The 15879-nt window shown below is 46.0% G+C and overlaps 5 protein-coding genes and 2 non-coding genes across 7 annotated transcripts; 5 read left to right on the top strand and 2 right to left on the bottom strand.

Moving 5' to 3' along the window:
- Positions 1-167: 167 nt before the first annotated feature.
- JR316_0001665 (UPF0743 protein) lies at positions 168-1662 on the top strand (the record flags this gene model as incomplete). The annotated part of the gene is made up of 4 exons (XM_047887465.1): positions 168-192; positions 267-445; positions 522-905; positions 994-1662. 4 exons carry the CDS (start codon positions 168-170, stop codon positions 1660-1662), a joined length of 1257 nt encoding a protein of 418 aa, XP_047752388.1.
- Positions 1663-2097: 435 nt separating this feature from the next.
- On the top strand, positions 2098-3706 carry JR316_0001664 (Autophagy-related protein 3; the record flags this gene model as incomplete). The annotated part of the gene is made up of 7 exons (XM_047887464.1): positions 2098-2112; positions 2174-2209; positions 2284-2329; positions 2403-2457; positions 2556-3026; positions 3098-3209; positions 3269-3706. The coding sequence occupies 7 exons, from the start codon at positions 2098-2100 to the stop codon at positions 3704-3706; spliced, it is 1173 nt and encodes a 390-aa protein (XP_047752387.1).
- A 474-nt stretch (positions 3707-4180) lies between these two features.
- Positions 4181-4254, top strand: JR316_0001663. Its single transcript has one exon. It is a non-coding gene; the product is annotated as a tRNA-Val (tRNA).
- Positions 4255-4459: 205 nt separating this feature from the next.
- On the top strand, positions 4460-6106 carry JR316_0001662 (uncharacterized protein; the record flags this gene model as incomplete). Its single annotated transcript, XM_047887463.1, has 1 exon — positions 4460-6106. The coding sequence occupies one exon, from the start codon at positions 4460-4462 to the stop codon at positions 6104-6106; it is 1647 nt and encodes a 548-aa protein (XP_047752386.1).
- A 2033-nt stretch (positions 6107-8139) lies between these two features.
- Positions 8140-8213, bottom strand: JR316_0001661. The gene has a single exon. It is a non-coding gene; the product is annotated as a tRNA-Val (tRNA).
- A 183-nt stretch (positions 8214-8396) lies between these two features.
- Positions 8397-10817, bottom strand: JR316_0001660 (U3 small nucleolar RNA-associated protein 25; the record flags this gene model as incomplete). The annotated part of the gene is made up of 11 exons (XM_047887462.1): positions 8397-8706; positions 8760-8893; positions 8945-9016; positions 9073-9223; positions 9276-9361; positions 9415-9499; positions 9548-9991; positions 10046-10181; positions 10230-10284; positions 10335-10513; positions 10565-10817. The coding sequence occupies 11 exons, from the start codon at positions 10815-10817 to the stop codon at positions 8397-8399; spliced, it is 1905 nt and encodes a 634-aa protein (XP_047752385.1).
- A 768-nt stretch (positions 10818-11585) lies between these two features.
- Positions 11586-15763, top strand: JR316_0001659 (DNA topoisomerase 3-alpha; the record flags this gene model as incomplete). Its single annotated transcript, XM_047887461.1, has 14 exons — positions 11586-11666; positions 11719-12083; positions 12134-12309; positions 12363-12825; positions 12880-13292; positions 13354-13532; positions 13606-13731; positions 13815-14112; positions 14185-14576; positions 14628-14879; positions 15192-15219; positions 15282-15401; positions 15463-15573; positions 15627-15763. The coding sequence occupies 14 exons, from the start codon at positions 11586-11588 to the stop codon at positions 15761-15763; spliced, it is 3141 nt and encodes a 1046-aa protein (XP_047752384.1).
- Positions 15764-15879: the final 116 nt, after the last annotated feature.

The raw sequence follows: 15879 nt of genomic DNA, 5'->3' as shown, positions 1-15879 counted from the left end.
TCTCTTCTGTATCTGGTAGAGGATATCTCTCTCTAAGCTTCCTTTTTATTATCCTTCAGTCGTTACAAGTCGACGGACCTACTTGAAAAAGAAGAAACGATAACGATTAAAAATGGTTTCTTTCCAGTGCGTTTCTCAAATCTATCATTCGAATCTCTACTAATTTAATGTCCCTGGGATACAGATGCAATGGTCAGTCATATACGGAACTTAATGGTGTCAAAGATACCTGGCTAAATTAGTCGTAATATAATTACCACAAACAGCCTGCACAGATGTCGTGAAAAAGCCCAAGCTTGACCAACACCGCGCGCGATGCGGTGCTGCTTTCGATTGCATTGACTGTTCAAAAACATTCAACACTCCTGCCGAGTACAAGTCTCATACTTCGTGCATCAGCGAGGCCGAGAAATACCAAAAGAGCGTGTATAAAGGACCGAAGACTGTATGTACCATCCTACTCTGCTTTTTGTTTTTGTTGGTTGTTTGGACGTAACCTTACCTTATAATATTTTGTATAGGGTGCTGCTGCCTCTTCTCAGCCGGCGAAGGCTGTTCAAAAGTCTCAAGAGGCCTCCGCACAACCAAAGGAAGAAGAGAAAAACGCACGCGCGTCCAACGCGCAGTGGTTCCATCCTCCCGGCGGCGCCTCCTCTAACTCCAATGGCTACAACGGTGGAGGTCGTGGTGGTGGACGGGGAGGGTATGGAGGACGTGGGGGACGTGGGGGAGGGTATAATTCGTGGGGGCCGAGGACGAATGCATCAGGTGCGAATGATACGCCTCTTGGTGCCAATTCGCGGAACATGCCTACTCCCCCGCCTGCCCCCACTGCTGCTTCCACTGAGGAAACCACTGAGGCGAAGAAGGATAAAAAGAGGAAGTCGATGGATTCTGAGGATACTGTGCGTGCTTTTTTTCATTCATTCATTCATTCTTGTCTGCATCAACCAAGCGTCGACGAACGTATGCTCACTCATATTCATATTATAGCCCGCTGTATCTACCAAAAAAGCAAAGAAGGAGGACAAGCCTTCAGAGCCCGACGCTGGGTCTTCGAAAGAGGATTCCAAGAAAGAGAAAAAATCCAAGAAGGACAAAAAGAACAAGGATGCGTCAGAAGCTGTCGTAACTGTAGAAGCGGAGAAGGAGAAGGAGGAAGTGAAAGAGAAGAAAGATAAGAAGGAGAAGAAGGAGAAACGCAAATCAGACGAATCTTCTCCTCCTGCAGAGTCCAGCAAGGAAGAAAAATCGGAAAAGAAGGAAAAGGAGAAGAGCAGCAAGAAGGAGAAAAAGAACAAATCAAAATCGCCTACGGAACCCTCCATGGACGTAGACACGGCAGCTTCTACTGTTGTGGAGTCGAAGGAGGAACAATCAGAAAAGAAGGCTAAGGGGAAGAGCAGCAAGAAGGAGAAAAAAGACAAATCTAAATCGCCCTCGGAACCCGCTATGGATGTTGATGCGACTCCTGCCACTGAGGCCACCGAAGAGAAGGAGAAGAAAAAGAAAAGTAAAAAGGAGAAGAAGGAAAAGGCTTCCTCTGACTCGATGGATGTGGATTGCCCGCCAGTGATAGAGGTTTCGGAGAAAAAGAAGGAGAAAAAACAGAAAAAGGATAAATCATTGAAGGCGTTGCCTGCTGTTGTCACTGTTTCATGATAGCTTCTGTGCGTTTACTATCTTTGTCCATCTCCGTTTTTCACTATTCTCATTTCAGTTTTCAGATTTGTTTACTTCCTACTTATCTATCTTTCGATCGCTGTTTGCCCATTTGGATTTACACCTGCTTTCTTATATCTAGATCGTTGACTGTACTTCTAGTTTTCTTTTGCAATTCTCGAGTTTAATATGCACACGATGAGGTGCCGATGATGTCCGGCGCGATTCTTGATTTGAGGATGACATGTACATGGACTACAGAAAGATATGTCAAAAGACAAAAAAGATGAAAAGCCAATTTAGATAGGGAGGGCACGTGGCTACAGTCAGGTTGGAATCGATTTAATGACCCATCCTCACCCCTTTACACTTGTCTACTACTACAACCAACTACTACTACTACTATCACCCTACAAATCCACCAGCTAATCAGTAATGCAGACACTTCAGGTTGGTATTCACCTCCTATCTTCTTATTAACAAAAATCTAAATCTTGTAACTCTGATACAGTCCCATTTCTTCGCGGTTCGCGAGTACATTAGCCCCGTAAGCGCACCAGAGACGCCTCTGCTTCTGGCTTTCACAGCCGGATGGGATCAACTTACCGATCAGCTCGCTAGGTCCTGAAAGAGAGCAAGTTCAAAGAGCACGGTCGCATCACGCCAGGTACGTTAAACCCCAACGGGCTCGCTCTCGCAACCGCCCGTGCATTTTCTTATCTCGATCATACCGCATACAGAGGAGTTCGTCGCAGCGGGTGACTTTTTGGTATACAAGTTCCCCGTATGGACATGGTGTGTGTTTTTCCAACCTCAATGTCGATCTGGGCTGGTGGCTGATCGCGACTGGTTGCGCCGTTGTTGCTGCTGTTGCTGCTGTGTCTGTGCTGTAGGGAGAAAGGAGACGCTACCAAGACCCGCGATTTCCTGCCTGTTGATAAGCAATACCTCGTCACGCGCGGGGTGCCCTGCCTGCGGCGCGCGACGTCGCTCGCGTACACGGACGACGACGCGGACGCCGAGCGGCTGCTCTCCTTCGCGGATTCGTCGATGCCGAGTGCGGAGGGCGACGAGTGGGTCGAGACACACGCGGGGCGCAAGTCGGCCAAGGAGGGTGGAGGCGAGATCGCGGAGATTCCTGACTTGGAGATTCCTGGGGACGGCGAGGGGCTCGATGGGCTCGCGTCAGGAATGGGCGCGTTGTCGCTCGGTGCAGGCGGGGGTGCGGCTGGTGGCGAGCCTGAAATTTTGGATTTGGATGAGATCCCGGACATGGAGGAAGATCTGGAGGACGAGGATGAGGCGACTGCTGCGACGAAACCTGCTCCAGCGAAAACCTATCCATCCGGGCTGGTCGATCCAAAGTGAGTATCGTATGGTCGTCATTGTTAATTTGCAGGGTTCTGAGATGATCTACTGTGCTTTTTTCCTTTAGTCCAGTTGAGGCGTCAAAGAACAATCTTCTGCAAGTGCGAACTTATGATGTGATGATCACATACGACAAGTACTACCAAACCCCAAGAGTCTGGCTGATCGGCTATGACGAGGTGCGTAGCTTCCTACTCCAATTCTTTCATTGCCCCTAACATTGTCCATCGATACATAGAATGGCACACCCCTGACGCCTCCACAAATCTTCCAAGACATTTCGGCTGACCACGCCCACAAAACTGTGACAATTGAACCTTTCATCCACTCAACTTCTCTGCAAGCTGCCTCCGTGCACCCGTGCAAGCACTCGAGCGTGATGAAGAAGGTCATCGAGCGTATGAACAACAGCGTCGTCGCTGAGCAGCTCGCGCGCAAAGCTCCTGCCGGCTCCTCCACTGGGCCAACATCGCCCTCGGGGAAGGAAAAAGACGGCAAGAAAAAGTGGCTTTTCAGCAGGAAGGCGAGCGGGAGCGGAAAGGATGCGCCCTCCAGTGCCACCGGCGAAGAAGAGGAGGTGGAGGGCATGAGGGTGGACTTTTATCTCGTTGTATTCCTCAAGTTTATTGCAAGCATCGTGCCGACAATCGAGGTCGACTCGACGACGTCTTTCTAAAATGGGAATGATGCTTCAAACCCGGTCGATTTCTTGCGAACATACATCAGTGATTCTACTTGGCCCGAGAACGAGACGAGATACCAGCGTCGGGAACTAGAGTATTTAAACTCGCTCGTTCTTAGGCTCGAATTGCCGTTGGAGATTTATGGTGATGGTGTCAGCGTCGGCATACAGTGCTGTAGTTGAGAATACCCCTCGATGTCCCCTGGAACTTGCGAAATAGTAATGTGTGGTTTATGTCGAAGTATGTACATATGTAATGGCGAGAAGATGGAGATAAACGCTGTACAATAAATCTATTTGGAAACGTTCATCTCAAGTTTTCAGTTGGGAGTTTCCTCAAGGTTTCCTGCTTATTCTAATTCCACTCTGAGGGCCAAATGATCATGAACGGTGGCACATAGTAAGCGCTCACGGGTCGCTGAACACACCTTTTTTATCGAAGCAAAAAATTAGCCAAATTAAGCATAGGGTTCGATGGCGTAGTTGGTTATCGCATCTGTCTAACACACAGAAGGTCCTCAGTTCGAGCCTGGGTCGAATCACTTTTTTAATCAATCAAGATTATTTCCATCGACCTGTGGCCTCTGTGGGCCTCCGGAAATATTGAGGCCACCATTGGCATTTTATTGAAGAGTGGCCTGAATCGGTATCTTGAATTGTATATAAAGTTGGACTCTGTTTCTTGGTTGACCACCCATTGCATTCGTTGTGATTCACCACTGGCATTTCCACGGTTGTGCCTACAAGATGGCACAGCAGCTGCTTCCAACCACAGCGCCGTCGATAATCAGTACTACTTCTGAAGACATGCGTCCTGGAAATCGTCAGGATGCATCCGTTGGTAGCTACGGTCGTTCGATTGTAGCCTCCCCGATTTCTGCTCTAGCGGTTGAGTTACTTTCAGAAATTTTGGCGATGGCAAGTGGGTACGAGGAAGGATATTCCGAGGCTTCAGAAGGCAATCGCAACCACCGGTGGTCTCCTCTAGTCATTCTAGGCGAAGTATGCAAGAACTGGAGAGATGTCATTTTAGGGACCCCCAAGTTGTGGACTACTCTCATCGTCAACCCGAGCATGGATTTCAAGTTCACAAATCTTATTCAAAAACGGATTTTTCGCTCGGGAGGCCTTCCTATATCACTTGTTGTACGACATCGAAGAGGCTCAGGCGGCGTTACGTTAGAAGATATACAACCTCTCCTGGATCTCATTAGAACGTGTTCCGCGCGATGGAATCGAGTCTTTCTCTACAAGGTCGACTGCGATGTACTTTATGAAATTTTTAAAAATCTCAAGGACACCACAAGGATCGAAGATTTACGTATTGTGTACGGATCACTCTGGAAGGAAGTTCCCATGTTTCAGCCTCTCCGACCTCATAAATTTGAGGCACAGACCATCTCCGGAGCGCTCGTTCACTTTCATGATTTAAACTTTCTCCAATGGGACAACTTGCGGCATCTCATAGTGGACGACATCGATGCTGAACTAGTTCTGCATATCGTCAACCACGCTGTCAATCTTGAAACAATCGTAATAAAGTCGATTAGGTTAAACACCTTTCGCTATCATATCCACGGAAATGTCATAACACTTCCCAACGAAAGGAAGAGCATTCACAATAGCTCCGTGACACATCTGGAAATGTCTTTACTGGGCGTCAAAGATGCGCTTCAATATCTGTGCTTTCCATCGTTGAAAACTTTGGTATGCCGGTTAGATCCGAAAGGGGCATGGGAGGATTCTTTTTACAGCGAGGAGACAGAGATTGTGGAATTTTTCGAGCGATCGCATGCAATAATGCCAATTCAAAACGTGATGCTTGAGTTGCAAGCCTGTAACGGTATGACTCTGTTAGGTCATGAAGGTCTTGGACCTTGGTCAGTTAGAGGATCTTCTATATGGCACTCTCGATACCCCCCTCTGACTCATTTGAGGATCAACGTAGACTCTTTTAAAGTCAGCCCTAAAACATTCGACGACACTCTACGTGAACTCAGATATGGCGCGGAGGATGATTCTGTCCTCTTCCCTAGCTTACAGATCCTGGAGATTCAATTAATCTATTTTATGAAGCCCGATCGTTGGAATAGCTTCATTGACATGTTTCCGCCGAGTATCGCGTACCATGGCACAGAGAAGTCTCCTCATTCGTACCTCGTAAAGCCTATGCGAAGGTCGCTTTCTAAGGTTGCTCTCAAGCTGGTTAACAAAGATGAAGTTCTTCGGCCTCTAGTACACGACGGAGATTTAATGAAGCAAGATCAATTTTTGCAGCTCTTGAATATTCAAAGATCCGGCGTTGAACTTCAGCTTATTGGAAGAGACGGAGAAGATTTTCTTGTGCACGCTGGAAGAAAATACAGGAGTGACTCTAAGGACAATGAAGAGTGATTTGAAACAACGCAGAAATGAGAAGGATTCTTTGTTACCCATTAATGTAGACCAAACATATATCCATGTACTACGTACATATCTTGCTTCAAATTATGCCTGATGATATTGAGAATAAAATTTGTTCTTGTAATATTTCTCCAGTGGTTGAATGAAGGAGGAAGTGGACTTGATATTGGATATAATGAGTACTTACAATAAAATTTGTCAGAAGAATGGTATCTCACCATGAGACACAAAATTTGCCTTCGATCAACAGGCAGAGATTAACATTCAGTTTGGCAAGTGTGGGCGCTTAACGCGGTGATGCGTGGGAATATGATCATAGTCACACTAAAAAAGTTGAATATTCGTCCACACCCCCGACGTCCTTGTCCAATGTATGTATGCTTCTCTCTATTATTTCAATTATTAAATAAATTTATTCAGTTTATTGCTTTTGTAGTGGTTCATCTGTTATGGTGGGCATTTGCTTGCCCAGAATGCACTGGACTATGATCCATTTAATACTCATCGCTGTCTTCTACTTTAAGGATCCAATTGACCACATTCAACATCCAAAGATTCTATTTCCAATATGCTAGCCTCTCAGGTTTTCCTAAGATTGTTTCCGTGGAGGACCTTGGTGGCTATGGCTGCCCAAGTGGGGAAATATTCCCCGTAAATATAATTTGCTTATTTTTGAGAAGTCCGTCAAGAATAAAAAAAAGTTGTGCGCGGAAACATTTTTTTGGTGCGCAGATTGCTTTCTGGGGTAGTTTGAAGATTCCGTGAACACAATTTGCTGCGCGGAAACATATTTCAGACATATATTACAAGCCCGAGTACATTATTTCTGCCCCAAATTATACTTCATGTGTAAATTACCTACGCGTAAATACATTTTGTGCGCTGAACAAACCTTGTAATGCGCGGAAAACATTGTTAATTCTCGCCCAAAGTGGCCAGCCGCAATTGCCGTGATTATGTAAATTGATCCATTATGGCACTTCGGCACTTTCTCAAGGAGTTAAAGCTCCGACTGAAGGCATAACTTAGAGTTGGAATTTCAATACAAGGGTCGTTTTCCTGTACAGCCATTTATGAAGTACTATTGGTCACTAATTACACTTTTATTCATTAATCATTGTCTTATCATGACTTTATAATCTTATTTATACATGCTTAGCTTCACAGACGTGCAATATACAGGCAAAGATGTCCGATTGATCTTTTTCCCACAATATATGCAGTTTTCATACAGTCCCAGGGCTGTCGGAGATGGTGCACAAGCTGCATCACCAATGGGGAGCTTGTAAGAGCACCAGATGGGTGTCATCATATAACACTTAACCCAAAACTTGTTGGTACCTTACCCTACAGAATGGTAATAGCAAGACACTTGTTGCGCAGGACAGTCGGAGCTTTAACTCCATGAGAGTGTGCCGAAGTGCCATAATGGATCAATTTACATAATCACGGCAATTGCGGCTGGCCACTTTGGGCGAGAATTAACAATGTTTTCCGCGCATTACAAGGTTTGTTCAGCGCACAAAATGTATTTACGCGCAGGTAATTTACACATGAAGTATATTTGGGGCAGAAATAATGTACTCGGGCTTGTAAATTATGTCTCAAATATGTTTCCGCGGAGCAAATTGTGTTCATGGAATCTTCAAACTACCCCAGAAAGCAATCTGCGCACCAAACAAATGTTTCCGCGCACAACTTTTTTTTTATTCTTGACGGACTTCTCAAAAATAAGCAAATTATATTTACGGGGAATATTTCCCCACTTGGGCAGCCATAGGTGGCAAGTATAGTGATGGCCTCGATGGAAAGAGATAATACTTTTGGCCACTTGAAAGCCGTCAACATACAGTTATTATACTGCATTAACAAAGATAAACGACAGGTGCCAATATGCGGTGCTTGCACCAGTAAGTAGTAAAAATAAAACATTAGAAATCGATATAAACCAAAAGATTAAAAGTCACTACGTGGACAAAGTGACTGACGGCTATGATTATGATGCCAAACAAAATCAAAAACAGTGATTCGACCCAGGCTCGAACTGAGGACCTTCTGTGTGTTAGACAGATGCGATAACCAACTACGCCATCGAACCAGTTGGTAGACAGAGACACAGTGGCGACATATCGACAGGAGAGGGAGAGATCAAGCAAAAAAATTCAACATGTCTGATTGAAAAAGGTGACGGAGAACTCATAAAAGTTCAAACAAACGAAACGAAGACAGCAAAATATGCATTGCATACAATTCCCTCAACCAGCGTTAAAATTTTACTTCACTATGACGACTTAATAAGCTCAATCGCTGCCTCTGTGCCGACAATTCTCTCCAGCCTAAACCTGTCATACTTCGAGAACAGCACACGACATGTCACATCTGATGGCTCCACACCATCGTCAAGGAAGGGGAACGAAAGCAGCTCGGTGAAATACTGTGGGTGGTCGGGTGGCCCGTAGAAAAGGATGTTACGGCTGCCGCGAATCTTGTAGCGCTTGTAGAAGTGGAACCTCTCACTCATGAGCAGGAAGGACTTGTCGCCAGAGAAGAAGGCTTGGCGAGCACGGGAGATGTCTTGGTTTGTCGAGTATCTGGAGGAATTTAATTGGTTATATCCCCGCGGGAAGAAGAGGAGGCAACTTACTCGGACAGGACGGTGAATGACACGCCAGAGTGTTTTCTGAAGTAGTTTTGGACGCGGATGAAATCGAATGAGGAAGGTATGAAGACGATGGTGTTCGTGCTTTGTACAGCGGATTTGAGTACAGACGATAGCAGCTATAAATGAGTTAGAATTCGCTGCTGAATAGAGATGCGGTGTAATAGTACCTGTGTCGTGAAATATTGGAATCGTTTTTCAGGCTCATCTACTGGGCTAACACAATCGAAATGCACAAAGTTCTGCCGAAAACAATGTCAATCATCAACGGTGGCTATATTGTTAACTTTTTACACACCTGGTCGATACCGGCTGGCACTTCAATGGGTGGCCAATGCTTCTCTGTCCTAATCTTGCCTTCGACATTTTTGAGAGTGTTATTGTACAATGATCTGGTTTCTGCCGTTTCATAAGCCGACAGTAGAATTGACTGGCGGAGGTAAGGTGCACTAATTTATGGACGTCAGACTAAAGATATCGACATCACCTCTAGTTACTTACAAACCGTCGAGGTACCATGGCTTGATGCGTGAAAAATCAGTATCATGCGATTCTTTGGGAAGTTTGTTTATGTGGTTCATGACGAACTAGAACAATGGAGTCAATAACTAGTTCACAAAGGGCAGAACAAAGAACTTACTTTAACGTGTTCCCAATTTTGCATCGTAAGAGCATCCATCTGGTCGATCACAAGGACCTCGATAGACGTCAGATAGTCCGCATTGCTATGGATGCAAGTCAGAAAACAATGCTGTTAACCTATTGACACATACTGTTCTTTCTCAATCGAACGGCGGAGGCCAAGAGGGCTAGCAATTATGATATCGCAGCCATAGAAATCTGCAAACATCTTGATCGTTTTCCTCGTCAATTTAATACCAACACGGAAGTTATCATCGACGTTGCCCTTGAACGTGTCGACGTGGTCAGGAGGATATGTACCGGGCTCAGCAGTGACGAGCTTGTCGATAGCGCCCTCTGGGAGGCCGTATTCAGACAGGAAGCGAGACTGGTTTTCAACTTGGAACGTAGGGGGTGGAGTATGCGATGTGATGGCTCGGAACCAGTCGAGGGCGGAGGAGCGGAAGGGGAGAAGGATGAGCACGCTAGGGCGGGTAAATCCTTGGTCTTGGACGTCTTCGAGGGGTGGGGCGTCTGGGTTGGCTTTTGCTGCGCGTGTTAGACGTTCGTTGTTCTTGAGGACACGTCGACGCTTTCTAGGGTTGTCGCAAGCGTTAAGAATAAAATTGGGATAGAAAATTTTTACTCACTTTGATACATGGTTTAACGCATGTAGGGCGATGGCTTCTCTTGTGCACCGCTTGGTTTCAAGTGGAGTAGCGGTGATATATAAATCCTTCCGGGTAGATAATGTAGATAGGATGTCATGCTGCAATTCCCCTTGATCTATATGACAATGAAACGGATACTTTGTGGTATAACGGTAGGACTTACTCTTTGCTTGTTTCGCTTGTCTAGTCAAGAAAGGAGCTTTCAGACTCTCCAAAATCTAAAACACGTAAGAACAGAGATACGAGAATGTGGAAATAGTAATCTCACATCAATTTCAGAAGTGCAACTTGAAGTACTTGCTTCTGAATGAGCAGGTATTGACACTATTGCCGAGCCTAATTTGCCATTTTTCTCTCTCAAAGTTGACCATGCCTGGTTTTCCACCGCAGATCTTGACGACTCGGATAAACATGACGGGGCAAGACCAAAATGCTTCTCGTAACCATCTTTAGAGCTTGCTCAATAAAATCCAAAAGCAAGTCAACAGTTGAGCGCACCATCTACCGTGTTGTCATCGGCCTCTTCTACAGTCTCCTGCATCTCTACATCTTTGGAAGCCTCGACAATTTCTTTGGCCGCCTCAACCACCTTTTCCATTGCCTTGGGCTGAGCGAAAGATATAGACGCCTTGCGTTTATTTAGTTTTTCGGCTGGTACAAATTCGTCTTCGAAGCGCTTTCTTTTTCCAATCTTCGTGGCAGATACATTAAGAAGAGTGAGAAGTTTTGTTGTTACTGTATTGTCGGTCATCAGAATGGATTGGAAAATAAACTGGAAGATATTTGAGTTGAGTATTCGGGGCAAATGTAGGTTTTCATAACACGGCGGGCAAAAGTGCTGACTAGTCAGCCTGGGAGTTGGTCTGACCAGTCACCTGACCAGTGTGCTGACTAGTCACCTGACTAGTCATGTAGCTGTCACGCATTTATTGTCACGCTGCTAAGTTTCTGTAATTCCGCTCATTGATTGTAGAACAGAGGATTTCTTTTCTATGCCCCAGACTTACACAGGGCGGGCGTCGTGTACCTTCTAAACAACATCGGGTGACCGTGCACAAGTACTCTGAAAGCGTGATTAGTTATCCATTTGTTTGAATAATGACCGAATTTCAACCAAACACAAGAAATATCCAATTCCAAGTCATTCATTACTTTTCCTCAGTGACAGTGCTTCGGAAGACAATGGTTTATTCCCATTTAATCTTATGTTACTGAACTCATTTACCAATACTAACCAGCGTGACAACATTTGTGTGACCTCTCCTGACTGGTCAGTTGATTCATCACGGAACGCGTCACGATGTGGTCAGGTGACTGGTCAGACCAACTCCCAGGCTGACTAGTCAGCACTTTTGCCCGCCGTGTAAATTTCGAAATCGCGAGTCTCGGTCTCGTGACTGATCACATGACTCAAAACGCGTTAATGATTCGTTGATTGGCCTTTTATTCCTTTAACATTCTAAAGTGCTAATTTCTATGCTTTTGCTACATTTTAACACTCAGTTACAAATTTAATAGCATGAGGGTACTATGCGTCGCCGAAAAACCCTCAATTTCGAAGGCGATCACTCAAATATTGTCCGGCGGCCAATACGAGACTGTGAGTATCACATCAAGTTTTAATTCGACACCAGTTGACGAGTTTTGGAAAGAGGAATACGAATTCTAGATTTATCAAGAATTATGACTTTGACTACCAGCCTGCAAGAGCATTTTTTACTGTTACAGCAGTGATAGGTCACTTAACATCCAACGACTTCCCCGCCACTCACCGGCAATGGCATTCGTGTGATCCGTTCGAACTATTCGACGCGCCAGTAGAAACTCAGGTCGCGTCAGATAAGAAGGACATAGAGCGTAATCTTCAATCTGAAGCACGACGGTCAGACGTACTCATGATATGGACGGATTGCGATCGAGAAGGAGAGCATATTGGCATGGAGATTGCCCGTGTTTGTCGACAAGTAAAGCCTGGAATTCGCGTAAAGCGGGCAAGATTCAGTGCTATCATTGCACAGTAAGTCACCCTATAGATATGTGCAAGACTTTTAACCGTTTTAAAATCAGACAGATACACAATGCTGCACAAAACCCAGTCGAGTTGGATAGACGTCAAGCGGATGCAGTGGAGGCTCGAATAATGCTGGATTTGAAGGTTGGAGCGGCGTTTACCAGACTACAGACATTAATCTTGCAAGGACGCGTTCCTCAGATTGAGGCAGAAAAGAGCGTAGTCTCATATGGTGGGTGCTACATACCCACTTTGCTCGTGTTCTGTTTGCCAAACTATATTTAGGACCTTGCCAATTCCCTACTCTCGGATTCGTGGTACAACGATACCAACTCGTCAAGAACTTTCGCCCCGAAATGTTCTGGTACATATACCTGTCCCTTTCACGACCAGGGAGTGAAGAAGAAACTAAATTCACGTGGAAGCGGAACCACCTTTTCGAAGAGGCTGTTGTCGCAGCGCTTTTCGCGATGATGGGCAACTCGCCCGCCGTTGTTACCAAAGTGACGAACAAGACGACGAAGAAATGGAAACCTCTTCCTCTCACCACTGTTGAGCTGCAGAAAGCCGGCTCCCGACTGCTTCGCCTGGCTCCAAAGAAGGTGTTGGATGTCGCCGAGGCTCTGTACACCTCTGGTTTCGTGTCGTATCCAAGAACAGAGACAGACGAATTCGATCCACAGTTCGACCATATGTCGTTGATTAACAAGCAAACAGTGGACCCTACATGGGGACAATTTGCCACAGCGTATAAAATTTCTCTCTTATCAATGGCTGCACTTTTCTGATAGCATTACCAAAGACTGACTCAAGGCGGATATAGCTCGCCACGGCGAGGGAAGAACAACGACAAAGCACACCCTCCAATTCACCCTACTGCGCATGCCGCCAACCTAACCGGGGACGAAAAACGCGTTTATGAGTACATAACCAGACGATACCTTGCTTGCTGCTCCAAGGATGCCGAGGGATGGCAAACAACAGTGGAGGTCACTTGTGGTGGGGAGGACTTCTCTGCCACGGGCCTGGTCGTAAAAGAGCGAAACTATCTGGAAGTCTATGTATATGATAAGTGGACTGGACACCATGTGCCTGATTTTAGGGAGGGAGAAGAATTCCAGCCTACAGTATGTGAGATCAGGCAGGGGGAAACGACAAGGCCGAATTATTTGACGGAAGCAGATTTGGTTACGCTCATGGATAAGAATGGCATCGGTTAGTTTTCATTCATCTCCTGCCCGCTGTCCGGCTCCGTGCTTACCTTCTAATTTATGAGGCACGGACGCGACAATTGCTCAACACATCGAAACCATTGTCAAACGAAACTACGTCATTGAACGGTTTGAGGGCGCAGTTAAGTATCTCGTTCCCTCGACACTCGGAATAGGGCTAGTGGAAGGCTACAATTTAATCGGCCTGACAAAGAGCGTCAGCAAACCACAAATGCGTCGTGAGGTCAGCACAACATCAAACTTCTTTCAGATTCTTTTTATGCTTACACAATGGGCTTTTCATTTCCATCTCCCAGACTGAACGTAGGATGGTTCAAGTCTGCGAAGGAACGACTACCAAAAATGACATGCTAACACACAGCCTCGACCAGTACAAGGAAATGTTCATCATCGTGCGGAGAGAGTTTGCTAAAGTGTCTGATGTTAGTCTTCTTTTTTCCTTCAAATGCACGCTTTTGACGCGGTTCTTCTTTGGATTATTTTTCTATATTAGAGTGTATTGCAGTATCTTGCTGGTCAAGGTGGGGCTGAGAATGGGGAAGGTGGAAGAAATGGTCCTGGCGGGCATGGGGGTGACGGAGGTGGCGGTCGAGGGGGTGGTGGTGGTGGCGGCGGCGGTGGTGGTGGTGGTGGCGGAAGTGGCAGAGGTGGTAGAGGTGGCAACGGGGCTGCGCGTGGTAGTGGCAGGGGTCAACCTTCAACTCGCGCTGCACGCGGAAGCAATGGCGCAGGACGGGGCCGCGGAAGAGGCGGGGCGCCAAACTCTGGCAATATGATTTGCATTGACGACACTGACGATGACGGTGCGTGTTTGCAATTTGTACCACGGTATACACTTTTTAGCTTATGCTGAAATTTTGTTACACGACAAACAGACGACGGTTTCGGATCTGCCCCATCTAGAGCTGTGCCAAAACCCAGGTCAACAAAAGCGCAAGCTGCACCTAGTTCTTCTACCGCCGTTGCGTCGAGTTCTCGGCAGAGCGCTCCACTTCACATAACATCTTCGTGGTCCGCAACCACTATCACCCCTGCTCCTGCTGTACAACCAATCTCGAGGTCATCAGCCGGCGACGGACCCCAGTGCGAATGCAATATACCAGCTGTCCAGAAGACCGTAGTCCGTGAAACCGCTTCCAAAGGAAGGCAATATTGGACCTGCTCTCAGAATGGATGTGGATTTTTCCAGTGGGCAGACGATGTCCCTGGAGCTAGTGGCAGCAGTAGCAGCAGTTCGGGTATACCTCAAAAGCGAACATATTCCAAGGTCAGTAATTAATAATTCCGACATTGACTACAATTCACTGGTAATGTGTAGACGAGAGACGCGTCGACCAGTGAAGGCCTGCCGCGTCAGTGTGCGTGTGGAGAGGATGCGATCATTCTAACGGTACAAAAGGAAAATGAAAACAAAGGCCGCAAGTTTTGGAAATGTCAGAGGAAAGAAGCACCATGCGATTATTTTGAGTGGGACGACAAACCACCGAAAGTTGGGACATTTGGTTCGAATGGTGGGACTATGCCCTCGAGAACGTCGTCTTTGAACACGAGTAAAGCAAGTACAACGGATGTGTGTTATAAGGTTCGCCCTATTCTTGCTTATGTGAATTTGAACTTTCTAACTGTAGTGGTTCTCAGTGTAATCTAACGGGTCATTGGGCTAATTGTTCGTACTTATCTAACGCAGATATTTGTATTGTTTTCTGATCATTCAATCTTAAAGTATGTCCCAATGTAGACGGATCCGATAGCAAACGAGCCAGACACATTGGGTCTAATTCAAACGACAAAAACCTTGCAGGTTTTGGGGACATCTGTTTCAAGGTGGGCACGTTCATTTTTTGGTTTGGTTTATGCCTGAACTTACCACATCACCTTTAAGTGCAACCAAACCGGCCACTGGGCAACTTGTCAGTGTCTTTCCCATTTCAGAATCGTCCAATCTAATAATCCTTATTACTCGTTACACCAGCCTGTCCAAACAGCGACAGTTCAAGCAACTCGCGGTCAAAGAGCTTCGGCAACAGCTCCTACAACAAATCTTCCAGCGCGACATGCTTCAAGTGTCAGAAGCCAGGCCATTACAGCACATGTAAGTGCAAAAGCCTTCTGAGTCGCAGTATCTTGATCAAATATTTGTGCTCTATCCGCAGCTTGTCCGAATGATGGGTCCATCGGCGGTGGGTCTAAAGCTCAGTTTAGTGGACAGGATTCATCCGGAAACGAGTGTTATAAATGTGGTAGCGCTGGTCATTGGAGTACACGTACGTTGATTCTATGCAAAAATATACAGTGCTATCGCTGACAAATGGTGAAGATTGTCCCTCTGGTGGTAGCTCCAGCGGATCTAAGCGAGGTTCTAAACGTGGTCGTGGTGGTTCTTCGACTAGAGGCAGAAGAGGACGAGGAGGAAGCAAAAAGAAATCTGCTTTTGCGGCGGCTGACGATTATTAATTTATTTCTTCTATTGTTTTCAATTTGGATTTGTATCAACAACATCGCTCACTTACTCACATCAGGATTTCCAAGCACTATACTCATTGTCCTTTTGTATCGACTAATTGACATAT

Source organism: Psilocybe cubensis, chromosome 2 (genome assembly GCF_017499595.1).
Source record: "Psilocybe cubensis strain MGC-MH-2018 chromosome 2, whole genome shotgun sequence".
NCBI lineage: Eukaryota > Fungi > Basidiomycota > Agaricomycetes > Agaricales > Agrocybaceae > Psilocybe > Psilocybe cubensis.
This window is presented reverse-complemented; position numbering and strand designations above follow the sequence as displayed.